Raw genomic sequence first — 27,893 nt, 5'->3', positions numbered from 1 at the left:
TTTGTGTTTGCTGAGGGAAGGGCTATTCATCTGTTTTCCCTTTCTCCAGGCCTCTGTCTCCCAGCATCATTTGTTAATTAAATCTTTGCTTCCAGTGGAAACTCTCTCTCTGTTTTCGTCTCCGTCCCCACAGTTTTGACAAGCTCCCAGGAGCGATAATCACACTCATCCAAGTTGGACCTGTTGACTTTCATCCTCAAAAAGCTGCTTTCTCACTGCCATGTTTAGTAGCAAGCCTGTAGTTTCCCCACTTTCTGCCCAAGAGATGTAAAATGCCACCGGTGCAAAGTAGGTCATTCAGGCAGGGTTAGTGGTGAGGTTTGAGCCTGTGGCATGTTGTCTGCACTGGTAGACTATTGTGCACATGGAGGGTTGCGTCTTCAGCGCAGTGTTATGTGGTGCCTAAACATTGTGTCATTTTTGTCTCAGAAGCAAGGACTCTTGTCCGGTCTGTGCTGTCCTTTTTGCGGGGAGGGCGGGGGTCAGTTTGAAAAGGAAGCTTTCTTCTGTGTGCTGTACTAAACATACAATATGTTGCACCACCACATGGGAAGGATTCGCCATGGAAGGGGAAACAAAGATCTGGTTGCTTGTTAAAGAGATCAAGCAACTTCTGGACCACTTATTCCATCAAGGTTTCTCTCTGGATAAGATTTCATATATATCTGAACTCCATTGCACTCCTGCTATTGTAGGGGGTTGGGCTAAATGACCTTTGGAGGTCCCTTCCAACTCGATAATTCTATGAACTGCTGGAGACTGTCATCATTTTCCAGGAAGTTGGAAGGTTTTCACAAAGAAAGGATCCATATCGTCGTTTTACTTTTGCCTGGCTTTGAAGGGTTTCAGAAACAGTAGGGCAAAACAAATTAGTATGTGCTCTGTAGGAAGAGAATTACCCACCCACCTTTGAAGCATGCTATTAGACCTTATAGTGAAAACCTACCTAGGAGGAGAGCAGCACTGATCTACTGAAGATCTGGCACAGACAGCACAAGCTGTTCCTAGGATATATCTCAGAAAATTAATTGGCGCAAGTATTTCTTTCTCTCTGCTTTTTACTCTTCATTTCCTCAGGACTAGGAAAGGTCTGTTCAGGTTTCCCCACTCGTTCATTTCTTAACTTGCCCACCACAGATTCCGGCCCTGGCCTAGCTGGTTCCACAAGTGTAAGTTTCCATCACAACAAAATTTCTCAGACCCATCCATTTCTGATGGTGCCCTCCTCCTGTTTTTTAATTCCTTCATATAACTATGTGAAAAACGGGGCTGGTAGAAGAATGATATTCAACATTTATATAGCACTTCAGAATGGTCAAAGCACTTTATCTCAGTCATCATTACAACAGTCCTATTACTCCTGTGTAGAGATGAGAGGCTATAGCTGAGATGAGAGAGTTGTAGCAGGGTTTATTCCTGGTTCACAGACATCCCAGTGGGGACAAAACGATTCTCCGGCTAACTTGGGTGGGCATGGTCCAAGCCACCTTCCGATGTCATTTCTGGTAGTGCCACATGGAGAACCAAAGCCGCCTTGCCACAATGCCTGGCACAGGGCAAAAACTCCCAGGTCATTCACTTGCCACGAGCTGCTACAAAACCTGAAAGGCTTCTGCATGTCCAACATGCTCAGAATTCATCTCTGGCTCGCAGCCTCGTGGACTGTATCCCAGAGTCTGAGTTTGACCTGGTCCTTTGGCTGGTGGACCTGGCTCTTCCCTTTGGAGTTGGGGGCTCTGGGGAGTCTGCGCCACTGGGTTCAGCACCTCCATGCTCCTCCCCCTCTGAATGCAACTGCTCCTGTTCTGCCTCCTTCTGCCTCATCAGCTCTTCTGCCCGGGCCCGTTCCTACAAGAAGAGAGTGAGAAGACCGTATGGGTTGGAAACAGAGGAGCCAGGTCATCCCCAAGATTGAGGAGGCCGGCCACACATCGTGTGCCGTCATGTGCATCTCTCAACACCACGCAGGCTGGTGTGGCCTTATCCCAGGCTGCGCTAGTCCCTGTGGCATCTCCTGATGCCACGCAGTGCCAGCGCAGCCTTCCACAACATGCACCCGGCCCCTTTCAAACAAGTATCAAGGGGGGCGAAGACACCTCGGCCCCCTAGAGTTGGTGTGCCTAGTTAGAAAGGCGGAAGGAGTCTTGAAGAGCAGCACTTTGTAAGTTGATGGTCTCCTTGCTGAAGGGTTGAGCTAGCTTAATAACATGCATTATGTGTATTTTATATTTATTTTAATGAACCAAATACAGAAGTGCCTTGGGTTACATATGCTTCAGGTTACATACGCTTCAGGTTACAGACTCCGCTAACCCAGAAATAGTGCTTCAGGTTAAGAACTTTGCTTCAGGATAAGAACAGAAATCCTGCTCTGGCGGCGAGGCAGCAGCAGGAGGACCCATTAGCTAAAGTGGTGCTTCAGGTTAAGAACAGTTTCAGGTTAAGAACAGACCTCTGGAACGAATTAAGTACTTAACCCGAGGTACCACTGTAGAGTGAAAAATTATGAATTATGAGAGTGTGTATGAGCCTAACAGTGCTTAGCTTTTTTAAAGTTGCTTTTTTTAAGTTGTCAATATTGTTTTATAGATTATGCCATATTGATTTGTTAATCATTTGACTTTTGTTGTAATTGCAATGTTTATTTTATTTTTCAGTTGTTGTTTTATAGATTGTAATCGTTTTATTGATGATTTGTTAATTGTACGATTTATGCTGTATTTGCGATGTTCTATTATGGCTTATCATGTTGTTATTTCTTGTTTGTAAGCCGCTTTGGGATTCATTTGAATGAAAAGCAGCACAGAAATAAAGAAAGTGGTATTTCCTCCTCCAGAAGTCCACAGGATGTGTATGCATTAAATTCTACCACTTGCTGCTTGGATGCGCCGCATAAGCGAATAATAATAACAATAATTTATTATTTGTACCCTGCCCATCTGGCTGGGTTTCCCCAGCCACTCTGGGCGGCTTCCAACAAAGATTAAAAATACATTAAAATGTCACACATTAAAAACTTCCCTGAACAGGGCTGCCTTCAGATGTCTTCTAAATGTCAGGTAGTTGTTTATCTCTTTGACATCTGATGGGAGGGCGTTCCACAGGGCGGGCGTCACCACCGAGAAGGCCCTCTGCCTGGTTCCCTGTAGCTTTGCTTCTCGCAGTGAGGGAACCACCAGAAGGCCCTCGGAGCTGGACCTCAGAGTCCAGGCAGAACGATGGGGGTAGAGACACTCCTTCAGGTATACTGGACAGAGGCCATTTAGGGCTTTAAAGGTCAACACCAACACTTCATCTCACCCCCAACCCAGCCCCCATTTTACTTAAGTATATATGCCTTTGGACAATGCCCATTGGCTCCCTCATCCCTACATCCTCCAGCTCTTCTTTGCTTTGCGTTACCTGCTCCGCATGCTCTGGGAAGAGGGTGTACCAGAGGGCAATGGCACAGCGCCTGCCACGGGTCACAGCCCACACGCCGTGAGGGTTCTCCCCGCCAGAGCTGAAGGCCACCAGCCTTCCACATTTAGGGCGCACCTCAGCCTGCCACACAGAAAGAGAAAGAGGGAGACTGGTGTGAATCGATGGCTTTGCCATGAGCCCATCCGTTTCCCCTTCTCCAACTCGCCTTCTTCTTGGGGCGCCAAGTTGGATGGCAACTTTCTGAGCTGTTGATGGGATCTTGGTCCCCCTGCTCTGGAGCGAATTGCACCATGCAGGACTGAAGAGGGACAGAAAGGTGAAAGGAACGCAGCGACTAGCAGAAGAGCTAGGCATACCAGTCGACAAGGAGTTAATGCCTGTTCCAGGGTGAAATTTGACTGAATTTGCCTTTGACTGCCCAATTTGAATCTGCTGCTGTTGCCAAGGACAGGTTCTGTTGGAGGGGAGGGGGAGGATCCCAGCTACAGCTGTTCTTCCTTCTCAGCCATTCCCTCACCCCCCAAGCCGTGGGCCCAGACTCACTGTAACAGTCACAGCATCCATCTCAGTGAAAAAGAGGTTCCCCCCCTGGAAGTCATCGTTCAGGTAGAGGATTGCACTGCAGAGAAACGGGAGACAGGCAGAGTTATGGGTAGCTGGGATTTGCTCCAAGGTCCTTCACTCGTCTTTAAGAGCCAGGTTGGACGTGAACGTTGCCACAGAGACTCGCACCCCACGGGTGAGGATTTGTGTTGTTACACGTGCCCGCTTGATTGGCATTTGCAACATCAACAAAACTCCAGAGCACGTTCTTTAACTCTTTCCAAAATGTTTCCTGGGCTGTTGTTTTAAACCGAAGCAAAGAACGGAGAGTCAACACAAAAGGCAGCCATGTTGGCCCATAAGAAACCTTTTGAAATTCATTATGAAGACAGTACTTTTTCCTAGACCATCTAAAATGTCAACCAAACCACCAAAATGGCACAAAAGGGTGTGCAAGCTTTTGGGTTCTTCAAGGCCTCATTTGAGCACCTGAAAACACCTCTCATTAACACTCTTACAAGATGCAGAGTCCCAACTTTACCACCACCCATCTTTTTTTCTTCTTCCCCCTGCTTGCTTTGTTTACCATCTAGCCTGGGGTTTCCCAAACTTGGGTCTCCAACTGTTTTTGGACTACAATTCCCATCATCCCTTGGACCAGAATGTGGTCTAAACCCCCCTTTAAATCCATATCAACAAAAAGAAAAGAACTCACTTTGAAACTCACCTACAGGTGGTACCTAACACCAAGAAAACTAGCGCTAATACGCCCAGGAACCTCACCAAAATGCTGGAGAGGGTGCACCTCCACAGGCACATACCTCCACATGTGGTGGGAGTGCCCCCAAATCCAACTATTCTGGTCAACAGCCACACGATAAATATGTAAAATAACTAAGCAAGTATTAGACATCACCCCAGAATTGGCCCTACTAAACATCTTCCAAGACAACAATGCCCACTTACCCCACAAAGAACTCATAACCCACCTACTTTCAGCAGCCAGAAACACCATAACCAGACACTGGAGAGACCTGTCAGGAGTAAGCATGGACCAATGGTACCAAATAGTATGGGAAACAGCCCTACTAGAAAAATTAAGCAATTCCCATCATCCCTGACTGCTGGTCCTGCTAGCTAGGGATGATGGGAGTTGTGGTCCAAAAACAGCTGGAGACCCAAGTTTAGGAAACCCCGATCTAGCCTGATGAACATGTCCTCAAAAGCTTTCGCACTATTTTGCGACATTTTGGATGGCCTAATAAATATATCGCCTTCATCTGGATTGTGTATAAATGAACGTACATGTGGCTCTTTAAAAGACATATATATCAGTCTTCCCCCTCGGTGCCTCACCTGTAGTCTCTGTATATGTAGGCAGGAGGTTCCCTCCAACATGTGCTGCCCTCGGGGTCCAAGAGACAATTGTCAGCATGGACTGGGTGGCTGAGGTCCATACGACTTTCCTTCTCTCCTAAACAACACCAATGAAAACCATAAAATGCCTTGTTTCCGACACCAGGAGAAAATGTTGAAGAATGCAAGGAAAAATGTTGGAGGGGAATAGACACATCCTGTTGGGAAGGACAGGATGAAATAATTAAGTGTAATGAAATAAATAAATATAATGAAATAAATGTTCATAAAATATTTGATATCTGCCATCCCAGCATTTTTATTTAATAATAATAATTTTTTATTTATACCCCACCCATCTGGCTGGGTTTCCCCAGCCACTCTGGGCGGCTCCCAACAGAATATCAAAAACACAATAAAACATCAAACATTAAAAACTTCCCTAAACAGGGCTGCCTTCAGATGTCTTTTAAACGTAAGATAGTTGTTTACTTCTTTGACATCTGATGGTATGGTGTTCCACAGGGCGGGCGCCACTACTGAGAAGGCCCTCTGCCTGGTTCCCTGTAGCTTTGCTTCTCGCAATGAGGGAACCACCAGAAGGCCCTCAGATTGTATTTTATAGTTAGCATGCATTGATAATTAGGCTACGATCCAACTACTCATGGGCAACTAGTCACGTATAACAAGACTACTTTATGTATGTGGAACTCTCTTGCTGGATTGCGACGGGTATATTTGAGGGAGTTCAGCTGATGACATTTCATGTTTGATACTCTTGATAATTTGTATCTGGGAGCAAGCAGCTCCAGAATCTCAGCTGGTCAGAGTGTGGTGCTGATAAGGCCAAGGTTGCAGGTTCAATCCCCATATGGGACCGCTACATATTCCTGCATTGCAGGGGATGGATTAGATGATTCTCAGTGTCCCTTTCAATACTACAATTCTACGAATTTTGGTGTGAATTTTGCAAACAGAAAAATTTGAAACTTTGGCATATGTTGAATATTCACAAATGTAAGATTCAGCGCTGATGTTCACTCCTTATTAGAAGATAGTAGCATAGCCAAGGCTTTTACTCTGCCTTTCAAATGAATTGTTTGCATGGTGTTATGTACTGAGTTGAATAGGATCCAAAAGGCAGCAGTCTGATGGGTCCTAGAACAATAGGATTCAGAATGCAGAAGTATGATTGGTCCTAGAACAATGCAGCAGTATGATTGGTCTGCAGGAGCCACCCAATCCAGCTCCAGATGGAAGTGAATCCACAACCTGATTGGCCTACAGGAGAATCCCAGAATTAGCCAATCACGTGCAGCCCATTGTGTAAATAATGTATATAAAGCAGATTATTTGGGGGAACTTTCATTCCTCCTCCCACTATGAGCTGAATAAAGAGCATGAAATCCACACTTGACTCCGAGTATATTTCACATCACTTCTATTAATTGTTTTGAAGCAGTAAATTTATCAGCTGGGTCGTATTTCCAACTAACAATGTAGAAACGCTCTTGTTCAGTGTGGAACATTGTGCTGATGAGAAGAGGCAAAGTTCCTTACCCTCAGCAGCCGTGCGACACACAAGATGTGTGAATGAAAAATAGAGGTCTTTGCCAGGGGTGAAATAGGATTCCACAATTTTCCGGGATTTCTCACTGGCTTGCAAGAGAAGCTTAGCATCCCTCCAGTTCACAGTGCTCTCCTCAGCCAACTAGAAGACAAAAAGCCATTGCAGAAACCCTCACTTACGGAAGTGTCCTGAATTTGCGTGAAGCTCCAGGCACACATGTGAAAGAGAAAAAAGGGTACAGACAACAATTGCCAGAATACGCAGCAGTTTCCTTATCAAAATGCAGGAGAGGGGCTTCTGCACATGTAACAATTGGGGAGAGGAGGGAATGAAAGTTGGCGCAGCTTGTCTTGTTTGTTAGAGCTGCCAGGGTAATATCTGTTTACCTTTCAAAGCATCAATGAAGTGAGAGAAGGAAATGCTATGGCTGTTTATTCCCTGGTCCCCTTGGCTGCCTTTCCTTGCCTGCATCAAGGTATGTGTTGCATGGCAATCTGCACCTGCCCAAATTCCTTTATCTGCACAACTCTCAATAGCACAGGAGGCTTGTCCTCTGTTGCAATGGGGCACCCTCCATGATTGCAGAGAGGAGGAAGGATGGAGGAAGGGGTCTCACACTGGTGGAATTCAAGAAATGGGGCCTGAAGCAGAAATGCTCATAGCATATTTTATTTTCTTGTGATTTTGGCATTTATGTCAGAAGACAATTATTGGAGGCCTTACAACTCAATAGGCTCAATTCTACGCTACCAACGGTTCAGGACCTGCTCTCGGACAGGAATGATCAAATTACTCTAATAGTGGCTGAATTTTTGAGTGCTGTCCATGTAGAAAGACTGGGCCATTATAAAGAGATTTAGTGGTTCTTAATTGATTGGTGATGTGGTAGTGGTGTATTGTATTATTTATGCAAATTGATTTCCTCTGGAGTTAAAGATCTGATTGGGACAAACCTTGTTATGCTGAGCTCATATTTTGCAAAATTTGTATACGGTGTCTGTTTGATAATGTGTGGTTTGCTATGCCTAATAAAGGATATTTGATAAAAGAAATGCTCATAAAGACAGAACACAAGCAAGCGAGGGTGGGAGAAAGGAAGAATGCTGGGAATATTCACTGGCATGAGATAATCACATCAGCCTAAGGTTGAAACATACCTTAAGAAACACCTTGGGAAGAAATCCTTGGAAGAAGAAGAAGAAGAAGAAGAAGAAGAAGAAGAGGAGGAGTTTGGATTTGATATCCTGCCTTTCACTCCCTTTAAGGAGTCTCAAAGCGGCTAACATTCTCCTTTCCCTTCCTCCCCCACAACAAACACTCTGTGAGGTGAGTGGGGCTGAGAGACTTCAAAGAAGTGTGACTGGCCCAAGGTCACCCAGCAGCTGCATGTGGAGGAGCGGAGACGCGAACCCAGTTCCCCAGATTACGAGACTACCGCTCTTAACCACTACACCACACTGGCTCTCTTCCAGGCCTCCTCTATTCCCTCAGCAAGCAGTCTACACAAATCTTTTGCATTCCATCTTTTTGTCCTCTTCTCAAATGTTTCACAATAGGATCCTCTTCGTCAAGACTCCACCCATGCTCATAATATGGCCTCAGTGTTTTTCTCAGGGCTTCTATTACCCTCACATTTATCATTCCTGATGGTGATGTCTCTAAATACAATCCAGCAATGAAAATCCTTAGATATTTGGGTCCCACCCCCACCTGTATGGTCCCTGTAAGGCTTTGTTTTGCAAGCTGGTCTTGGGCAAAATATTTGTCACTTATAGGACAAGCATGTAGTGCATGATACGAGGTCTGCCAACTTGTCAGAAGCTAGAGGACAGCAGTTTCCCCACCAAACTGAAGGCGGGATGAGAGTCACATCGTTGCCCATGGAGGAGACTCATTCCTTTTGGAATGATGGGTGGGAGGACCGGGGAAAATGTCACCATATGAATGTATTTAGAAAGCACTTTTTAAAAGAAAAGTATAATCTTATCTAGGGATGCGGGTGGCACTGTCGATTAAACCACAGAGCCTAGGACTTGCCGATAAGAAGGTCGGCGGTTCGAATCCCCGTGACGGGGTGAGCTCCATTGCTTGGTCCCTGTTCCTGCCAACCTAGCAGTTCGAAAGCACGTCAGTGCAAGTAGATAAATAGGTACCGCTCCGGCGGGAAGGTAAACAGCGTTTCCGTGCGCTGCTCTGGTTCGCCAGAAGCGGCTTAGTCATGCTGGCCACATGACCCGGAAGCTGTACACCGGCTCCCTTGGCCAATAAAGCGAGATGAGCGCCGCAACCCCAGAGTCGGCCACGACTGGACCTAATGGTCAGGGGTCCCTTTACCTTTTACCTTTATAATCTTATCTGCATGCACATTGAAATGTTATGATCCTTAGCAGCAGCAAGACTAATAATGAGATGGTTCTTGTGGGGTACGAAGGAGGAGAGGTATATGGGATATAGCTCAGCTGGTATAGCCTGAGACTCTTGATCTCAGGGTTGTAGGTTTGAGCCCCATGTTGGGCAAAAGATCCCTGCATTGCTGGGAGTTGGACTGGATCACCCTCATGATCCCTTCTGACTTTACAGTTCTATGATGAAGAGTATTTTATGGGCTAAGCCTGCAGCATGATGCTGTGTGCAATAATATTTCTAAATTCCTTGTTTTTTGAATAAACAAAAAAAGTCATTCTTCAAAATCCTGCAGAAACTCTTTGCCAGAGAACATGAATAAACTCATACATCACAGGCTATGAAGGCTACATAAAGGCAAAACTATACATTACATGCAAATTTGTTTCAGAGAACCGAATGGCTTTTTTTTTTTTTTTTTTTTTTTTTTTTGGAAGGCAAAGCAGCTTCAGGAAGAGATTGTTTGGAGAGAAGAAGCACGTCTGTGTGTGCTAAGCCCTTTCTGTGCCAACCACTTCTTTGCTAAAAATCACACACCCCCAAGCCGTTTGTCTCACATGGGGCCTTACATACATGTTTGTATGTACACATCTGAAACCCTGTAGGGGAAAATAATCCTTACAGGAATGTTTTTATCTGGAGAAGCACTGGGTCAAGGAAAAGGTTAAACACTCCCTTGCCACTTCTCAGATGAAAACTCTTCCCTCCTGAATTTTTTTTACCTTAGAACAGGGGTGCCCAAACTTTTTTCAAAGAGGGCCAGATTTGATGAAGTGAACATGCGTGAGGGCTGACCAAAGTTGTTGAGGACATACCGTATTTTTCGCCCTATAAGGCGCACCGGCCCATAGGGCGCACCTAGTTTTTTGGGGGGGGAAATAAAGGAAAAAATATTATTTCCGCCCCAGGCGCGGGGCTGGGGACAGGCTGCTATCCGCAAGCCTTGGGAGCCTGCGGGAACTGCCGCCGGTCTCCCCAGGCTTGCGGATAGCTTCCTGAAGCCTGGAGAGCAAGAGGGGTCGGTGCGCACCGACCCCTCTCGCTCTCCAGGCTTCAGCGAAAGCCTGCATTCGCCCCATAGGACGCACACACATTTCCCCTTCATTTTTGGAGGGGGAAAAGTGCGTCCTATAGGGTGAAAAATACGGTATACTGCCACGGGGGCAGGATTAAATCAACCAGTGGGCCGGATTAGGCCCCTGAAACAGACTTTGGACATGCCTTCCCTAGAAGAAGCAACGGGAATGTTTCACAGTCATTTCCAACCACAGGAGGAGGAAAGTGTGTTTGTACATGCATGAGTGTGTCTTTACGCATGCATGTAGATAAACACACAGCAGGCAACATTGCCTCGCATATACTGTTCAACTCCAATTAAAAATGTACTTGTTTACAACTTCTTTGCTATTTCAACTTGACAGTGTACTCTGGCTTAAAGTTCTCACACCTCTGCTTTCTATCTAGCTTCAGAGAAGATGCAAAGAAAAAACCTACACCTAGAAATAGGAGCTTGCGCCTTCTAAAGCCCCCCAGAGTGCCTTCCATCAGCTGCAGCAGGTGGCCCAGTTACGCCCCTATCTCAAGAGGGATTGCCTAACTACTGTTGTCTATGCTCTGGGACGCAGCTGGCACTGTGGGTTAAACCACAGAGCCTAGGGCTTGCCCATCAGAAGGTCGGCAGTTCGAATCCCCGCGACGGGGTGAGCTCCCGTTGCTCGGTCCCTGCTCCTGCCAACCTAGCAGTTCGAAAGCTCGTCAAAGTGCAAGTAGATAAATAGGTACCGCTCTGGCGGGAAAGTAAACGGCGTTTCCGTGCGCTGCTCTGGTTCGCCAGAAGCGGCTTAGTCATGCTGGCCACATGACCCGGAAGCTGCACGCCGGCTCCCTCGGCCAATAAAGCGAGATGAGCGCCACAACCCCAGAGTCGGCCACGACTGGACCTAATGGTCAGGGGTCCCTTTACCTTTATGCTCTGGTAACTTCAAGGTTAGATTACTGCAATGCGTTATACGTAGGGCTGCCTCTGAAGACGCTTCAGAAACTTCAGCTAGCGCAGAATTCAGTGGCCAGGTTGCTCACCGGAGCAAGACGGTCTGAGCATATTACACCAATCCTGGTTCGACTGCACTGGCTACTAAGTAGTTTCCAGGCCCAATTCAAAATGCTGGTTTTGACCTATAAAGCCTTAAACAGCTCAGGACCACAATAACTCAAGATCCAGAGGGTGGCAACACGAGAACAGGCCTTCTCTTCTCTCCCCAGGGAAGTTCGCCAGGTGCCTTCATTTTATACCTTTAGGCGCCAGGCAAAAATGTGCCTTTTTAACCAGGGCTTTGGTTGACCTGCTTGACATCCTACACCAAGGGTCAGCAAACTTTTTCAGCAGGGGGACGGTCCACTGTCCCTCAGACCTTGTGGGGGGCCGGATGATATTTTGAAGGGGAAAAAACGAACCAATTCCTATGACCCACAAATAACCCAGAGATGCATTTTAAATAAAAGGACACATTCTACTCATGTAAAAATGGGCTGATTCCCGGAACATCCGCGGGCGATTGGGCTGGATCCGGCCCCTGGGCCTTAGTTTGCCTACCCATGTCCTACACCCTTTTAAAATGTGGCTCTTTTTTGGGGGGGGTGTTATTGGGTTTTTATTTTTATTTTATATATTGTGATATTTTCTGTGAACCCCCCCCCCCCGTGACCTCCGGGTATAGGGCAGTATATAAATTCAATTAAAAATAATATAGACATTTACCTGCAGAGCCTTTAACACTGTTAATCCTTCAAATTTCTCATGGGGAGTGTGTGGTGAACGCCTGCCGCGATAGCCGCCTTCTGTTCCCCCAGCTGCCTGAAACACAGAGAAACAATGTGAGGGACGCAGGGTTGCACTTGGCTCCCTCTCCTGCTGCTGGCGGGGGGTGACGCAGGACAGGTGCTGGCACTTTTCCTTACCTTGGCCAGGCGGAGGATGTCTTTGCATTCAGATTCAGTCAGGACTCTGTCCAAGACAACTCTCTGGGAGCCATTGAGCTGCTGGGAGTCCATGGTGATGGTGATGCCCTCGAAAGCAAGTGGTTCTGGGGAAAGGAGATGAGCAAGACGGTATAGGAATGCACACATGAGGCAATGCTATCCTTCCGCTGTGCCTAAGAGGTGTAAATAAACAGGGAGGAAACTGATCTCCTTACAGGCCCTAGTCATTTATGTGTTGCTTCCCAAACATATAGGGAGAATACCTGTAAGACCACATAACACCGGTTATATGGAATAATTTAATATATTTAAAAGACCACTGTAAACAGTTAAAATCATTGGCAGGGATACACTGACACTTGTAATGTGAAATGAACTTTGGTAATTACGGATATGTAACAGATAGATAACGGTAAAAGACGCAAAATATTTTTCTTTGAATATGGAACCCATGGAGGGAGGGAAGGAGGTCCGAAGGTTTGAAAGAACCTTTTATTTTAATATTTGGAAATGGTTAAAGTAAAAAAAAAGTATAAAATTATGTAAAACCAATGAGCAAGACCACTAGGAGGCTCAAAGACATTCAGGATTTGTCATCCAGATAGATCCTTAGTATACTTTATTCACATTTAGTACACTAGCAAACAGTGTGTGATTTGCAATCCAGCTATTGCTTATTTTCGCCTTGTAAATTTGCCATAACCTTTGGCGTAAGAACCAAATACGTTGACAAATCTTTGTTGATATAGTCAAGGGCTACTACCAATGAACATGCATGGTACAAGACACCAGCCAGACACGTCTCCCATTCCGAGTCAACAGTTTCGGTCCCAGCTGACAGTAGAGGAGCTGTTGTCCAAAAAGGAGGCAGAAACATAGTGTTCGAACGCTCATCTCTGGCAACACCATTCCCTGGGTCACACAGGCAGGGCAGCCACCGCTGGCCTCACTTTCACTCCCATCTGCTGTGCAGATGGCCAAAGGAACAGCATCAAAACAGAGGAGCGCGTGCCCCTGTGCTGCGCAGAAAGGGGGCAACACGCTCCTTCTGGGAGGGAATGCGCTTTGGCATGGGTACAACACATGTGCATAAGGCAACCCTGCCGCTGCAAGGCCTGTGCATAAGCAAACACTGCCACCACAAGGGTGCTGCCTGGCTCTGCAAAAGCAGCTATGGGCCCAACACAAGTTTGCATGGAGGATGAGGCTGTCAATGGCTTTATGCTCCGTGATGGTTACACAGCCTCTGTAATCGGATGCAGTATGCCTCTGAATACCAACCGCCGAAATCATGAGTGGGAGCGGGCTGTTGTGATCCAGTCCTGATTCCCAGAGGCATCTTGCTGGCTACGGTGGGGACAGAATGCTGGACTATATGGCAACTGGGAGAGACTTCATCAGGCAAAGCCTTATTCCACCTGCCTTGCCCACCCTCCAGTCTCTGCTTCTCCATTTGTATTGTATTATTTTATGCACTGTAGCTTGCCGTTGTTTTATTGATTGTAGTTTAGAAATTATTTATTGTAATTTTTAAGAGTGGATTTCAGTTTAATTTTTATATGCTGATATTTAATATTATTCTCTACTATTCTAAGGAATGTTGAATGTTACTTATTTGATGTAGGCTGCGTATTTTAAAGTTATGTTTTATTATCATATTTTTGTATTGCATTAGATTGTTATACGGTGTACATTTTTTGTTTCTTCAGCTTGTAAACCGCCTTGGGAATTGTAAGATAGAAAGACGGTATACAAATTAAAAGTGATGATGATGATGATGAATTGGCTTGATCCAGCAGGGCTGCTCTTAAATATAGTGAATAAGCTCCTAATTCCCTAGTACTTTCCGATTTCTCAGCATATTGCCTCTTAAGCAACCTCCGAGTCGATCTGATTTAGCATGAGTTTGGAAGCTTCAGCACTGGGTCCCTGTCATTTCACAGAATCATAGAGTTTGGAATCTGTTTCTATCCGTGGGCTGTTAGGCTGCTGAATGGAAAATAATATAGTGCAACTGACTGTCGGGGTTGGTGTGTTTTGCGACAAGCACACAGAGTGCAATGAGACTGAGTGTTTGGGGGGGGGAGGGAGACTCAGTGAGACCGCAAGGGTCCTCTAGTCCAACCCTCTGCAACGCAGGAATCTTTTTGCCCAACATGGGGCTGAAACCCATGACCCAGAGATTAACAATCCCACACTCTACCAGCTGAGCTATCCTTTGCACAATTTACATATTTACAAAAGAAAGGATCACGAAACAAAATGGTATTTCAAACCCAGGGTAAATCCTTAAAACGTAAAGCTTCACCTAATTCACCAAAGCCAATTTAATTCAGAGCCAACTTAATTCAAGCGATAAAAAACACCCCACCCTGTGCTGGAAGCACGGCTTCAGACAAAGTTAGTTGTTTTTCACTGGGAGCAGAAATGCCGAATTAAGATAAAACCAGCGGATTGTTCAAAATTCTTCAGTGCTCTTCCAAAGGCTACAAGGCTCAATCTAAAACTTGAACAGGAGTCTCAACAATATTTTTGGGCTAGCGTTATAAGCAAACCCAAACTTTCATTTTGCCAGGACCGCCCCCCCCCCCTTCTGAAGCTCTAAACTTGGAGCCTGCAGGGGAAGAGGAAGAGAGAAAACAAGGCCCCACCGCCAACAATTTGGAAGAGGACTGCGGGGAGAGGCTTGCTTCAAGCCATGCACCTTCGTCTCCCCTCTAGTTCACCACGTGGCCACCCACTCTCCCCCGGGGGCAGGGGACGTAGTCCCGCTTTGCCCGGGGGATCCTGGCCATGTCAGTGCCCAGTCAGCCAATCCGCTGGCTGGGGGTGTGTGGCTGGGACCATTTAAGCAGAGGCGCAAGCCAGAGGGCTTCCTCTTTGGCTCGCTTCCTCAATTGCCCGCCCTCCCTCCCTATGTTGCATGTTTTCATCATTGGCCTTGCTATGGACCTTGGTTGGTCGCTGTTGAGGGGCCTGGTAGGAATTTTTCCACTTGGCAAATTGGCACAGGCCATTTGGTTTTCGCCTACCTCGTAGCAATGGTCACAACTTTGCTAGGGTTGCGGTTAGGCATTGTTTGACCTTGCGATGGGGGAGGTGAGGTGTGGCCATCACCTGCCCCTTCAAGCTTAAGGGTATGCCGTTAAAGGAATCCAGGGGTGTGGATCTTGTCCGAAGCCCGGGGTGGGGCTAGAGCCATGACACGACCTCGACGGGAACACCAGGGGGAGCTCGAGTTGGTTTGCATCGATGGGGCTCCCCTTTCCGGTGGTTGACCCTTACTGGACTCCCAGCGTGACGGGCAGGAGTCAGATATACTCGGGTCCATTCAGTGCCTAAGCCAATACCGCTCACATTCTGTAATCAATAAAGTTGTGGCCAAAATTTGCCCAATAACATTAACCTAATATCCGTGTCCTTGTGTGTGCTATTTCTCAACTATGGGGGTCTCGACACGCAAATCCCAGGCTTCAGCTAAACTTAGGAGCTGGAGAAGGGGCAGAGTTGGTTCCTTCTTCTCTTTAGCTCCAGGTTCAGAGGAAGCTTCACTCACCAATGCCCAACTCCCCTCAAACCACCACAGGGAGTCGGTGGGGATGACCAAGTCTTGTTGCCTATTCAGCCTTTCCTCCCTGCATGTCAGGTCGTTTTCTGGTACTCACCTCTTGGCTCCTGCTGTCCCATATCTGGGGCTTTCAGCCTTTGCTTCTCTTGATCTTCTCTTGGATTAACAAACAAACACAAAAAAGGCCATCAATTGCAGAAATGGAGGACATGAGACTTGTTGGTTTCTATTTCCCTCACTGAGCAGCAACTGCAGTCACAAGACATTGTTTTGCATTCCACAGTCCAAGTTACTGTTGGATTCCCACGGGAATGGGAGACTGGATGTGACGTACACTGGTTTCCTGTTTTTCACTGTTTCTCTCGGTGTTCTTTGTTTCCGAGAGGAGTTGCTTCTCTGCTCTCACAGAGGCAAGATGCATGTTTGTATTCTCTCAGCATAGAGTGGAAATAAAGTTAAGAATGTGGCACATACTGCTTATCCTTCTGCTGTGTGGACTACTCTGCTTGGGCTCAAGATGCCTGTATCAGCTTCAGATGTCCCGAAGCTGGTCAAAATCTCACAAGACTCTCCCCTATTAAAAAGTTCGGCAAAAAAGCAAAGGCTACAACTTAATATTGCTCCCCCTCAGCCCAGCCTCTCTGCCTTCTGGTGCTTACTTGTGTTTTTCCTTCATGCTTTCAGGAATCAATTCCTCTGGAGTCCACGAATCCTAAAGAAATAAAGGCACGGACTCATGTTACACAAGATTTTTTCCATGCTGTGGCAGAACCCTCACCTCCTTCTACATATTGCAGTATAAAGTTCCTGCTCCCTCACCATGGTATGTGCACACATGCTCTGCCTCCCAGCTAGTTCATGCTACAGCTGTGGCTCCCAAACTTTCTTCTCTGGGCCACAGAGAAATTTACCAGCACCACACCAATTTACCAGCACCACACCAATTTTTCATTGATAATAAATATACTGGAGCCCAGGAAGAGACGCTCCAGAGCGGTGCTCAATTTATAACACAGAATACAACTACTTTATAATGTCATCATCATCATCAATCTTATGGCCCAGAGACCCAACAAATCGTTACAAAGCAATACACAATTCATACAGCCTACCTCCAGGTTAAACAAGCATTTTGTTCAGAATATAGGGATCATTGGTTCTTGCAACCACCGACAAAAACTTGGCCACTGCTAATGTTCTAGCGTTTGTCCGGTCTTCCAATAGGAACCTGACATAGTGAGCCTCTGATTTTCCTGGGAAAGGTACCAGCAAGGGTAATATCAGTTCAGCCCTGGCTTGCTCATATTTTGCACAGTGCAACAAAATATGTTTTATGGAATCGATGTCTTGAGCACATGAGCAAAGTCTGTCCTGGTAGGGAACTCCTCTCAACCTGCCATCTAACACTGCAGAAGGAAAGACGTTTAGTCTGGCTTTGGTGAAAAGCCTTCGGTAGTTTGGTACTGTCAGGTTTTTAATGTAAGATGTTAACTTAAAGACATGCCCATATTGTTCTCCTACTGCCAGCGGACTACAGACTGCGTGTGATTGAGATCGCAAGTCACTGTGTGCATTATCCCATAATCTTTGCTTTAACGTCTTTAGGGCGCCTTCATAACCCAGGTAATACAGTTGGGGGAGGGGTGACAGACCAATAGAGGTGGCTTTTTTAGCCATGGTTTTCTGCCATTTGCTGACAAATTCCTCATTGGTCAGGTGTTGGTACAAACCCTTCCCTAGATCAAACATTTTGTTTATATGGTGTTTACTTTGAAACAAACAAACTTTCATCTCCTCATCAGTGCAAAGAAGCCTTACTCTTTTCTGATGTGTCAGATTTGTCAGTGTTGAAAATCCCTGTTCGCAACAATATATCGTGGAGAACAGTAGTATAGCCAATGCTCTTGAACAGAGGCGGGGATACTGTTTCTGTTTGTATATCCAAAACAATTACTATGCTATGCTATGCTATACTATATTATACTATACAGGCCTCAGTCCTGTATACCTGAAGGAGAGTCTCCACCCCCATCATCCAGCCCGGAAACTGAGGAGGACCTTCTGGCAGTTTCCTCGCTGCGAGGTGAGGTTACAGGGAACCAGGCAGAGGGCCTTCTTGGTAGTGGCACCCACCCTGTGGAACGCCCTCCTACCAGATGTCAAAGAGAATAATAACTACCAGACTTTTAGAAGACATCTGAAGACAGCCCTGTTTAGGGAAGTTTTTAATGTCTGACACTGTATTGTTTTTAATATTAGGTTGGAAGCCACCCAGAGTGGGCGGGGTATAAATAATGAATTATTATTATTATTATTATTATTATTATTATTATTATTATTATATTACACTACACTAATGTTTCAATGTTTATTTGATTGTCCTTGAATATTCTGGCTACACTTGCCATCCTTCAGGCTAAACCAGTGTAGCGCGCCACATTCTTTGAAAATCAGCGAACCACAGGGATCTTTTTGGAGCCACATCAAGTGAGAAGCCTGACCAAAGGTGTACTTTGTGTCAGGGAGGTAAGCAGTCGATTCCTTTATTTAAACAGTCCTTGCCCTCCTGGCTTTGGGAACTCACTGTGCTCAACTGGAAGTAGCCATCTTGAAGTATCTTTGATATCCATACCTTGCTTCCTGCTCATCGCTTATTTCAGGCACCAAGGCAGGAAGTGGGGGGGGGGGGAATGGTCCCCTCCATATATTAATTTGTCAAGTACACGTCCATAGATGAAAAAGCAGACTGCAGCTACTTACAGGGTCATTAAAAGTTTCCCCAAGGTGCTCCACTGCATAGTAAATTAGTTTCTTCTCCATAAGAGACCTCTCCACATAGTGGCGGATATTCTGTGAAAGAAATAAAGATATTAAAACCAGGCATTTAAAAAAAGTACTACAAAATGGCTCCCGCTTTTTTGCTTAAAAACAACAACAACAAACTCTGACTGTAAATCTGCACAGCTATCTGTCCCATGTGCCTTAAGGTCACTTGAGTGATTTTCATGAGAGAGTTGGGAATCCTTAACTCTCTCTGGATTATGCCCAGTGTGCAAAATATTTTGTTCTCATTGATATGGTGCTTGCTTCCAGATGGAAGAAATGTTTACTGGTACCTCTCTGGCTGCAATGGGCACATCTCCCAGCTCTGCTTGGTATTGCTTCAGTTTCTCCAGCAACGCCCCGTCTGATGGATAGAACTGCAAATAGGTAGCTGCACATTCAGCGGCGAGGGCCCAATTCCTAGCTGAAAACGAGAAGATGGACTCAAGTTACAATGGCTCCGACTACCATTCCATCCATGCTCCACCCCACTCTTGTCCTGGGCACATTCCCACTCAGCACAGCATCCCCGGCTTACTTCTTTCATAGGCAAACTGCAGCAAATCAAAATGAGACGGGATGAAGTCTTCTGTGGAAGACACCCTCCCGGGCTTGGTGGCAATGTCAAGGACACACTTCTGTCTGCACTTTAGGACCTGGATGTAGTGAGCTGGAAGAAGGCAGAAAGAGAATGAGAAATAGAAATAGAGAATACATGCCCCCAGAGTAACAGCTGGACTGTCAATTCTTCGGCGATCAGCCTTCTTGATGGTCCAGCTCTCACTTCCATACATCACGACTGGGAAAACCATAGCTTTAACTATACGGACCTTTGTTGGCAAGGTGATGTCTCCGCTTTTTAAGATGCTGTCTAGGTTTGTCATTGCTCTTCTCCCAAGAAGCAGGCGTCTTTTATTTTCATGGCTGCTGTCACCATCTGCAGTGATCATGGAGCCCAAGAAAGTACAATCTCTCACTGCCTCCATTTCTTCCCCTTCTGTTTGCCAGGAGGGTTACAATACCCTAAAGAAACCCACAGCCTTCACCTGTGTTTCGGATTTCAAGGCCTGTATCCTGGAAACCAGATGGCTAACTCTCCACGATGACCTGACCTGCCTTTTGCAGGACCCCCTTCCTCTTTTCCCTGTTCAGGGAAGTTTTTAATGTGTGACATTTTGATGTATTTTTAATCTTTGTTGGAAGCCGCCCAGAGTGGCTGGGGAAACCCAGCCAGATGGGCAGGGTACAAATAATAAATTATTATTATTATTATTATTATTATTATTATTATTAGAGCAGCACTTGAAAAGCAGAATGTGCTTATTTAAGGGCTATGGGATGTTTCTTATACTTAGGGATTGCATTTTCTCTCAAGATAATGCCCTCAGAAGTCATGAGCATGGGGGTGGGGGAGGAATACTGCCAATATTCAAAATTTCCCAACATTTTTTTGTTTCACCACAGTGCAGGAAAGCAACCTAAATGAAAACACACCTGCCCCTTTTCTCCCATGAGGTGAAATAGATGCTTGTGATGGGGAGGACATTTCAATTGGGAAAACATCGCTGGGAAGTGGATAAACCTTCTCTTTCTATTGCCAGATCCCAACCCAAATACCCCTCTAACTGCTCTTAAAAGAACAAAGGAAATTTCATTAATGGCTCTCCCCACCACATCTATTTAAACCCTCACCCACTTTTTGTGACTGTTAGGCAAGCATTTGATATTCGTTAAGCATCTGGAGAACATGCCAGCCGGATGGGTGGGGTATTATTATTATTATTATTATTATTATTATTATTATTAGAGTCTACAGAGGAGTAAACATGTGTGCTTGCTTCAAGAGGAAGGCCGCCTCAAACCACAAGCTCTCTCCAGCTCTTCACGTTCAGCGCTCCCTCAGACTTTTGCTGCTACTACCTGCAATGGCTTCGTAGAGGCCAAGCTGTGTCTCCTCCGCCTTTTCCTCATCCTCCTGAGGCCCTTCGCAAAGGGCCCTGCAGTCCTCCAGCGCCAGCAGCCCTTCTTTGAGCGATTCCTCCAGCTTTGTCACCGCCTGCTGGTAGTCATCTGCCTTGTAATGTTGAATTCCAGCTTCGTAGGCCACCTGCAGGTCACAAACCCATCAGTCCCCCAGGACAGCCCAGGTTGTGACTCTAGGACCCTCATACCTATGGGACTGCTTCTCCTGGTATGTCCCACGGAGGATCTTATGGTCTTCAAACAAAAACATCTTGGAGGTCCCGGGCCACAGAAAGGTTAGGCTGGCCTCAGCCAGAGCCAGGGCTTCTTTGGCTGTGGTCCCGATCTGGTGGAACGCTCTGTCACAAGAGACTAGGGCCCTGCGGGACCTGACATCTTTCCGCAGGGCCTGCAAGACAGAGCTGTTCCACCAGGCCTTTGGCCAGGGCACAGCCTGATCCCCTCCTTTGGCAATCCTCACAGAACTCTAGCCCAACGGTTGCCATTAATCTGATTTGAATTAATTTTATAATGAAATAATATTAGAATGTTGTATTTATTTTACTGTTGTTAGCCGCTCTGAGCCCGACTTTGGCTGGGGAGGGCGGGATATAAATAAAATTTGATGATGATGATGATGATGGGCTGTGGTAGCAGGCCTTTGCAACCAGAGGCTAAGCTCTCAGGGCCAAACCACATGAGGCATGGGAGTTTATGGCTAGATGTATCTTTTAAGTCCTAAAAGCAGCATGTAGGAATGGTAAGAGTTGTCTAATGGGTCTTTAACCCGTCCCTTGTCAGTTTGCATTTCTTAGTGCAGAAAGTATTGATCTGATGTGTAGAGATCTCTCCTATTCTACTTAATTCGAGAGGGTTCTGGAAGCTTCTCTGTGTGAAAGAAACAAGCAGAAGGTTCATGGTGTTTGGGTTATACTTTCAGAGAAGCTGAGTACAGCTGGCTTAAACTGGTTCTGTTATCTCTTCTGTCAAGGTCATGCTGACTATAATAGGCCAGGAGGAGCCTGGGGTTCACTTTCTCTTTCTATCTCTCTTCCTTCTGGTGTGCTGTTCTGTATATAGTGGTATGGTTTAGACTTATTGTAAGTTTAATTTAAGTCTGCTGCAACTGGATTTCTTATGGACAGTGCCAATCCTGAATGTACAGTCATATCTCGGGTTAAATGTGCTTCAGGTAGAGCATTTTCAAGTTACGCTCTGTGGCGACCCGGAAGTAACGGGGTGCATTTCTTCCGGGTTTTGCTGCTCGCGCATGCGCAGACGCTCAAAATGATGTCACACGCATGCGTGAAAGCGGCAAAATGCGACCTGCGCACGTGCAGACACGTCTTACGTTCTACTCAGGATGCGAATGGGGCTCCGGAACGTATCCCGTTCGCATCCAGAGGTACCACTATATTGGATTTGTGACCATTATGCTCATTTGCCTTCCATAGCAGTAAAGCTCTGCTGGATGAAATATTTATTGCGTCTGGTTTAATTTTTGGGAATCCTGCAACGTGTTTAAGTTTTTACTCTGCTAACTATACATTAAGGGACACGGGTGGCGTTGTGGGTTAAACCACAGAGCCTAGGACTTGCCAATCAGAAGGTCAGCGGTTCGAATCCCCACGACGGAGTGAGCTCCCGTTGCTCGGTCCCAGCTCCTGCCTACCTAGCAGTTCGAAAGCACGTCAAAGTGCAAGTAGATAAATAGGTACCACTCCGGCGGGAAGGTAAACAGCGTTTCCGTGCGCTGCTCTGGTTCACCAGAAGCGGCTTAGTTGTGCTGGCCACATGACCCAGAAGCTGTACGCCAGCTCCCTCGGCCAATAAAGTGAGATGAGCGTCGCAACCTAATGGTCACGACTGGACCTAATGTTCAGGGGTCCCTTTACCTTTACTTAACTATACATTGGAATCTGGATCCATATTGAGAAGAATTCCATGACATCCTTCTGTGCCATTTTCAGCTTACCATCCCCTCTGGAGCCACAGGTAGCACTGTGGGAAGGGGGGCGCACCCCCACCTTCAATCCTTGGGAGGTTTTCAAGTAGAGGTTAGATGGCCATATGTTACATAAGATCTAGTTGAGATTCCTGCATTGCAAGGGGATTGGGCTAGATAACCCTGGCGGTCCCATCCAACTCTACGATTCTGTGAATTCTTTACCACCCACAGGCCCCAGTAGGGTTCACAAAGCAGCCCTCCTTAATCTGCCAAGTAACATCCAGTTTCCCAGAAGTGTCTCACCCAGTGTGGCATGGCTTCAAGATCCCGAAAGCTTTCTGCTTTCACCCCCGCCATGCGCCGGTATTTCTCCATGTCCTCGCGCATCTGTAGGTGCTGTGGATTGGCCACGAAGAACGTGTGAGCTGAGGAAACAGCTTCATCGAGTTTCTTTAGCTGCAGGAACAAAACAGTACCATTTAGAAGTAAAATGAGGGCCACGAGGGCACCATTCTCAGACTGAGGTGGCAGAGAGCATGGAAAAGCCCACTCTTAGATTTAATAGCATGCACACAAACACACACGCAAAGCAGTGCAAGTTAAAAACATTTGTTACAGTTTTTTTATCCCTCACAGTATTATCACGAAATTAAAAGACGCCTACTTCTTGGGAGAAAAGCAATGACAAACCTAGACAGCATCTTAAAAAGCAGAGACATCACCTTGCCAACAAAGGTCTGTATAGTTAAAGCTCTGGTTTTCCCAGTAGTGATGTATGGAAGTGAGAGCTAGACCATAAAGAAGGCTAATCGCCGAAGAATTGATGCTTTTGAATTCTGGTGCTGGAGGAGACTCTTGAGAGTCCCATGGACTGCAAGAAGATCAAACCTCTCTATTCTGAAGGAAATCAGTCCTGAGTGCTCACTGGAAGGACAGATCCTGAAGCTGAGGCTCCAAGACTTTGCCCCCCTCATGAGAAGAGAAGACTCCCTGGAAAAGACCCTGATGTTGGGAAAGATGGAGGGCACAAGGAGAAGGGGACGACAGAGGACGAGATGGTGGGACAGTGTTCTCGAAGCTACCAGCATGAGTTTGACCAAACTGTGGGAGGCAGTGGAAGACAGAAGTTCCTGGCGTGCTCTGGTCCAGGGGGTCACGAAGAGTCGGACACGACTAAACAACTAAACCACAACAACAACAAGTATTATCAGATGTCAAAAGAGATGTCATAGAATTGTAGAGTTGGAAGGGACCCCCGAGGGTCATCTAGCCCAACCCCATGCAATTTAGGAACCTCAGCTAGAGCTTCCCCAACAGATGGACATCCAAACGCTGCTTTAAAAACCTCCAGTGAAGAAGAGTCCCCAGCCTCTTGAGGCAGCCCATTCCACTATCGAACAGCTTTTGTTTGTTGTTAAAAGCAAAAAGGGTTTTTGCTTTAAAAACAAAGCCACCCAGCATGCAGACTATGGAAATGTAGGTACCTGAAGGAGCGTTTCCACCCCCATCATCCAGCCCAGACACTGAGGTCCAGCACCGAGGGCCTTCTGGCAGTTCCCTCACTGCAAGAAGCCAAGTTACAAGGAACCAGGCAGAGGGCCTTCTCGGTAGTGGCACCCACCCTGTGGTACACCCTCCCATCAAATGTCATGGAAACAAACAACTATCTGACTTTTAGAAGACATCTGAAGGCAGCCCTGTTTAGGGAAGTTTTTAATGTTTGATGTTTTATTATGTTTTTAATGTTCTGTTGGGAGCTGCCCAGAGTGGCTGGGAAAACCCAGCCAGATGGGCGGGGTATAAATAATAAAATTATTATTATTATTATTATTATTATTATTATTATTATTATTATCATAGGTAGCCCTGTCAAATAAACACTTGCCCTCTGTAACACAGTATATGTGTGTCCGTGACTACTTCCCCCTCTCATAATGGTTCCTGGCAGAACACCATTTCCCCTGTTTTAAAGCTCTTGTCAACACAATAACTTCAATACACAATAACTTCAAGATTTGGACAAAGGCCTATTTCAGATTACAAATGATTGGAGTCTGTGAGGGGAAAATATGAGCAGGGGCAGACTTTGGTTACATGGCTCCCTGAGCGAGGCCAACATTTGGTGCCCCCAAATGAATCTTCTCAATTTTGTGCCCTCTTGGCTCAGCGCCCTGTGCGGAGCAACCGTCCGCGATACCCTAAATCCCTCAATAAGTGAATGGCAAATAAGATTTTGTGAATATATAGAATCAGCAAGACTTACAGCAGTGGTAAGAGGCAAATCAGACCAGAAACTGATAGAGGAGTGGGCTTGAGTGAAGGAATACATCTAAAAGCATTGTTCCGGTATTAATACAGTGGTACCTCGCAAGACGAATGCCTCGCAAGACGAAAAATGCGCAAGACGAAAGAGTTTTTCGTTTTTTGAGTTGCTTCGCAAGACGAAAAACGAAAACGTCTTGCAAGTTTGTTTCCTTTTTCTTAAAACCGTTAATACCCTATGGGAAACCGTGCTTCGCAAGACGGAAAAACTCGCAGAACGAATTAATTTCGTCTTGCGAGGCACCACTGTATATCAATATGCAATGAATGAAACTTATAGAGTAAAAAATTAAGAAGAAATGGGTATAAGATGAGACAGTCAAAAATAATATTGATAACACAGTGAAAAGAAGAAAAGAAACAAAGGAAATCACATATAGGTAGAGGAAAGTCAAAATTTATGTCTGTATGTTTAGTTTGTATGTTTGTTTTCTTTTTTGTAATCTAAGTTGAGAGATGTATGTATCAATGTACAATAAGTTTGTTTCGTGTTCTGGTTTGTGTTTGTAAGTATTGCATTTATCAATAAAAGTTTTTTTTAAAAAAAGAAAAGAAAAAGAAAAAAATCCGGCACGGATACAAGCATCGCCAGCCAAGGGATTTTGTTGCTGGAGGTGCATATGCAGCCCGGTCCATAGGCAGACCCTACAGAGTCAGCAGCAGCATTCTCATGCTAGCGATTGCGCAGCATCCTCCACCATCGCAACCGAGGGAAGAAGGCGAGTTGAGGCAGCGAAGGGCAGGCTGTTTGGCACACCAAGCTCTGCCAGCTGAAGAGAAGAAAGCATCCGTTTCCCAAGGGAAATCACCTCGCTGTGGCTCATGGCAGGGCCTGCCCTGGAAGCACGAGGCACCCATCACCACTCACTTGGTACAGCATAAGAAAGGTCCATATAGTTAAAGCCATGGTTTTCCCAGTAGTGATGTATGGAAGTGAGAGCTGGACCACAAAGAAGAAGATCAAACCTCTCCATTCTGAAGGAAATCAGCCCTGAGTGCTCACTGGAAGGACAGATCCTGAAGCTGAGGCTCCAATACTTTGGCCACCTCGTGAGAAGAGAAGACTCCCTGGAAAAGACCCTGATGTTGGGAAAGATGGAGGGCACAAGGAGAAGGGGACGACAGAGGACGAGATGGTGGGACAGTGTTCTCGAAGCGACCAGCATGAGTTTGACCAAACTGTGAGAGGCAGTGGAAGACAGGAGGGCCTGGCGTGCTCTGGTCCAGGGGGTCACGAAGAGTCGGACACGACTAAACAACAACAACAAAGACTCTTCATCTCGGGGCCGCAGGTTCGAGCACCACATTGGGCAAAAGGTTTCTGCATTGCAGGATTCTGTGATTCTATAAAATATGTTGCAAGGGGAGGGGGAATCCTGAGTTCTGTGCCCATAACCCCGTTTTAGAAGTGCTTGTGTGTAGCAGCTAACTCTGCTCTAAGGCAGCCCAGGCATGGAATTGGAAGGCAGTAGACGTAGCAGCAGAAAAAAACGGATAAACAAGGACTTCTGAACTGAGTGCCAAGGACCTGCCAGTTTAAATTGCTTTTGGCCATCTGCACATTTTTATTTTTTTGCTGAGTAACTCTGCACAGCCTGAATGTTTCTTGACTGCACTAGGCATTTTTCTGCCCATAGAAGACGACGACACATGGTTGCTCTTAATGTAAAGACCACAAAGTATGATAAGATAAAGGAGATTCTGACTAAACATCAGGAAAACTTTCTGCCAGTGATAGTTCAATAGTGGAATGGTCTCCCCCGGGGTGGTTGTGGACTCTCCTTCCTTGGAAGTTTTCAAGCAGAGGTTGGCTGGCCATCTGCCATGGAAGCTTTAGCAGAGATTCCTGCATCGCAACTCTACAATTCTATAATTCTATAAATTCCCATCATCCCAGACCACTGATCCTGCTAGCTAGGGATGATGGGAGTTGTAGTCCCAAAACAGCTGGAAAGCCCAACTTTGGGAAAGTGAAAAATAAAGTTTGCCAAGTTGTTAAAGGCGGGCGGGCGGGCAGGCGAGGCAGCCACATCAGCAGCTGCGGGCGCCTCTTGGCCCCGTCCTGCCCCTCACCTTGAAGAAGGCGATCTGCAGGTAGTTGTAGGGCTCCCTCTCCTCGAAGTCCTGCCGGATCTGCGCGCTGGCCCGGTGGAGGGAGGGCTGCCCGCCCAGCCGGCGCCCCAGGCACTCCTCCAGGCACTCGGCCCGCTGCAGCACCCGCTCGAAGAAGCCCGTCTCCCAGGGCCGCGAGGGCGGGCGCCCCGCCGAGAAGCCGGCCTGCCACTGGCACGCGCCCTGGCACTCCCGGCGCGCGCCCTGCAGCTCAGAGTAGCTGTGCAGGCAGCGCTGCAGCAGCTCGGCCGCCCGGGGCCAGTCCTGGGCGAAGTAGGCGCGCACCCCGTCGGCGTAGAGCGCGTCGTAAGGCGCCAGGTGGCCGGAGGAGGGCGAGGAGAGGAAGAGGAGGATGGAGAGGAGGAGGAGGAGGAGGAGGAAGGGGACCGAGGAGCGGGGCGAGGAGGAGGAGGAAGGAGGGCGCGAGCGGAGAGCCATGACAGAGGGCAAAGGAGAAGAGGAGAAATTGCAGACGTCGCCCGAGGAGTTGGGGCGAAAGGGGCGGGCAGGAGGCGGCTGGGAAAGGGGCCTGCGCTGCTGGCGGAGGGGGAGAGGAAGGCGGGGAGAAGGGATGCGTAATCCGGAGCTGCTGCCCGAGGCTGCAAATTCCTCCCAGGGGCAGAGGAGGCCCAAACAAGCCGGGGAAGGACGCGGCGGCGGCGGGGAAGGAAGGTGGGGCGCGCGGTGGTGGAGGGATGCGCGCGCGCTCGCTGGTTCTGCCCTAGCCTGGAGGTGATAAAGTACGTTTTGCTGCTTAATTCCTGTGCTTTAAGTAGGGTTGCCGCCTTTGGTTGGGCAAAATACAGGACAGGTCAGGCAAAATAGAGGACAGGTGTGGGGGAGGGGGTTAATCACCTTGCCAACAAAGGTCCGTATAGTTCAAG

General features: G+C 46.8%; 1 protein-coding gene across 1 annotated transcript; it reads right to left on the bottom strand.

Annotated features, from left to right (window-relative positions):
- Positions 1-1,281: 1,281 nt before the first annotated feature.
- P3H3 (prolyl 3-hydroxylase 3) lies at positions 1,282-27,636 on the bottom strand. Its single transcript, XM_080987122.1, has 15 exons — positions 26,971-27,636; positions 22,879-23,031; positions 20,586-20,772; positions 19,204-19,335; positions 18,959-19,089; positions 18,603-18,692; positions 16,502-16,554; positions 15,940-15,998; positions 12,254-12,378; positions 12,054-12,149; positions 6,883-7,033; positions 5,323-5,440; positions 3,967-4,042; positions 3,403-3,543; positions 1,282-1,848 (listed from the first exon to the last, which is right to left on the bottom strand). The coding sequence occupies exons 1-15, from the start codon at positions 27,445-27,447 to the stop codon at positions 1,630-1,632; spliced, it is 2,208 nt and encodes a 735-aa protein (XP_080843248.1). The 5' UTR covers positions 27,448-27,636; the 3' UTR covers positions 1,282-1,629.
- Positions 27,637-27,893: the final 257 nt, after the last annotated feature.

This window comes from Podarcis pityusensis, assembly GCF_964106645.2.
Source record: "Podarcis pityusensis genome assembly, chromosome: 17".
Lineage (NCBI taxonomy): Eukaryota > Metazoa > Chordata > Lepidosauria > Squamata > Lacertidae > Podarcis > Podarcis pityusensis.
Note: the sequence above shows the minus strand (reverse complement) of the source record. Positions and strands in the feature narration are given on the sequence as shown.